Genomic DNA, 1281 nt, shown 5'->3' on the forward strand with positions numbered 1-1281 from the left:
ACATTAAATTTCTGTTCAAAAGAATAACATAAATTCAGAACGAGATAAATTTTTTATTGAAAACTATATACATTTCAAACTGCAAAGTATTTGAATTGGATTGTCTTTTGTTTTATTCTCTTTGCTCAGTTACCAGAAAAAAGTCACAATGAAACCATTCCCAAGCAAAGGTACATTAGATGGAAGGGTTAAGCGTAGATACAAGCGCAAACAAAGCACTCGGAAGGTCGAAATCAAGAAAGAAGTTATCATAAAAGAGGAGCCAAGAGACGGCGCTGAATTGATTCATTATTCGCCTCTACCATCACCGATTGCTGCGGCTCAACGCACGATTAAATCAGAGAGCGAGAGCGACAGTGAGGTGTGTAGCAAATATGATCTTGATTATGCAAAGAAAGAAATCAGGAGTGAAGACGAAGAATGTACGAAGAAAAGTTGCTGCTCATCGTCATCAGGTGATGATTTAAATCAATGCAAAGGCGATGATCGAAATGATGGAAATCGATTGCATCCAGAACGAAACGCTTTGAATGGCGAAGGACAACGTAAACGTAATTCCAAGGGAAAGAAACGAAGAGGCGCAAAGAAGGAAAATACATCAAAAGCTGCGAAGAATTCAGCTGGGAAGAAGGAGAAGAAACACAAATGTCATATATGTGATTATGCTGCATCGCGGAAAATCAATCTCATCAACCACATCCGAATTCACACCGACGAAAAGCCTTTTGCATGCGAAATATGTGCCAAGGCTTTTACACAAAAAGGTTATTTGAATCGACACAAGAAAGTCCATGCCAACGAATATCCATTTCATTGTCGAAAGTGTCGTCGAGGATTCAACCAAGATGTCGAAAAGATCGATCACGAAAATCAATGCCAACATCGACAATACCAATGTATTGTATGCAAATACACCACTGATCGATTGTCAGATTTCAAGAAACACATGCTAATCCATAGTACCGAGAAGCCTTTCCAATGCCGCGTTTGTTCAAAAACATTTATACAAAAAAATCATCTTCGCCAACATTTGCGCACTCACACCAAACAACTACCGTTTGCCTGCACAAAATGTGGTCAACGATTTGCTGATGAAAGCATTAAAAAATCGCACGAGGATCGATGCGACCGTCGACGATACGAATGTTATCTCTGCCCATACAAATGTTTCCCGAAAGGTCATTTGAAATACCACATGCAAACAAAGCATACAGGCGAAAAACAATTCCAATGTAATGTGTGTGACTGGAAATTTGTTTTGGAAGGCGATTTGAAAAAACA

At 39.0% G+C, this 1281-nt stretch overlaps 1 protein-coding gene across 1 annotated transcript; it reads left to right on the plus strand.

Moving 5' to 3' along the window:
- Positions 1-148: 148 nt before the first annotated feature.
- On the plus strand, positions 149-1237 carry LOC116347401 (zinc finger protein 568-like; the record flags this gene model as incomplete). Its single annotated transcript, XM_031777977.1, has 1 exon — positions 149-1237. A coding segment is annotated over exon 1 (1089 nt), but the record flags the coding sequence as incomplete, so codon positions are not given.
- Between the last annotated feature and the right edge of the window lie 44 nt (positions 1238-1281).

The sequence above is a fragment of the Contarinia nasturtii genome, unplaced genomic scaffold, assembly GCF_009176525.2.
Source record: "Contarinia nasturtii isolate CC-2019 unplaced genomic scaffold, AAFC_CNas_1.1 Cnas_scaffold_1858, whole genome shotgun sequence".
NCBI classification, from domain to species: domain Eukaryota; kingdom Metazoa; phylum Arthropoda; class Insecta; order Diptera; family Cecidomyiidae; genus Contarinia; species Contarinia nasturtii.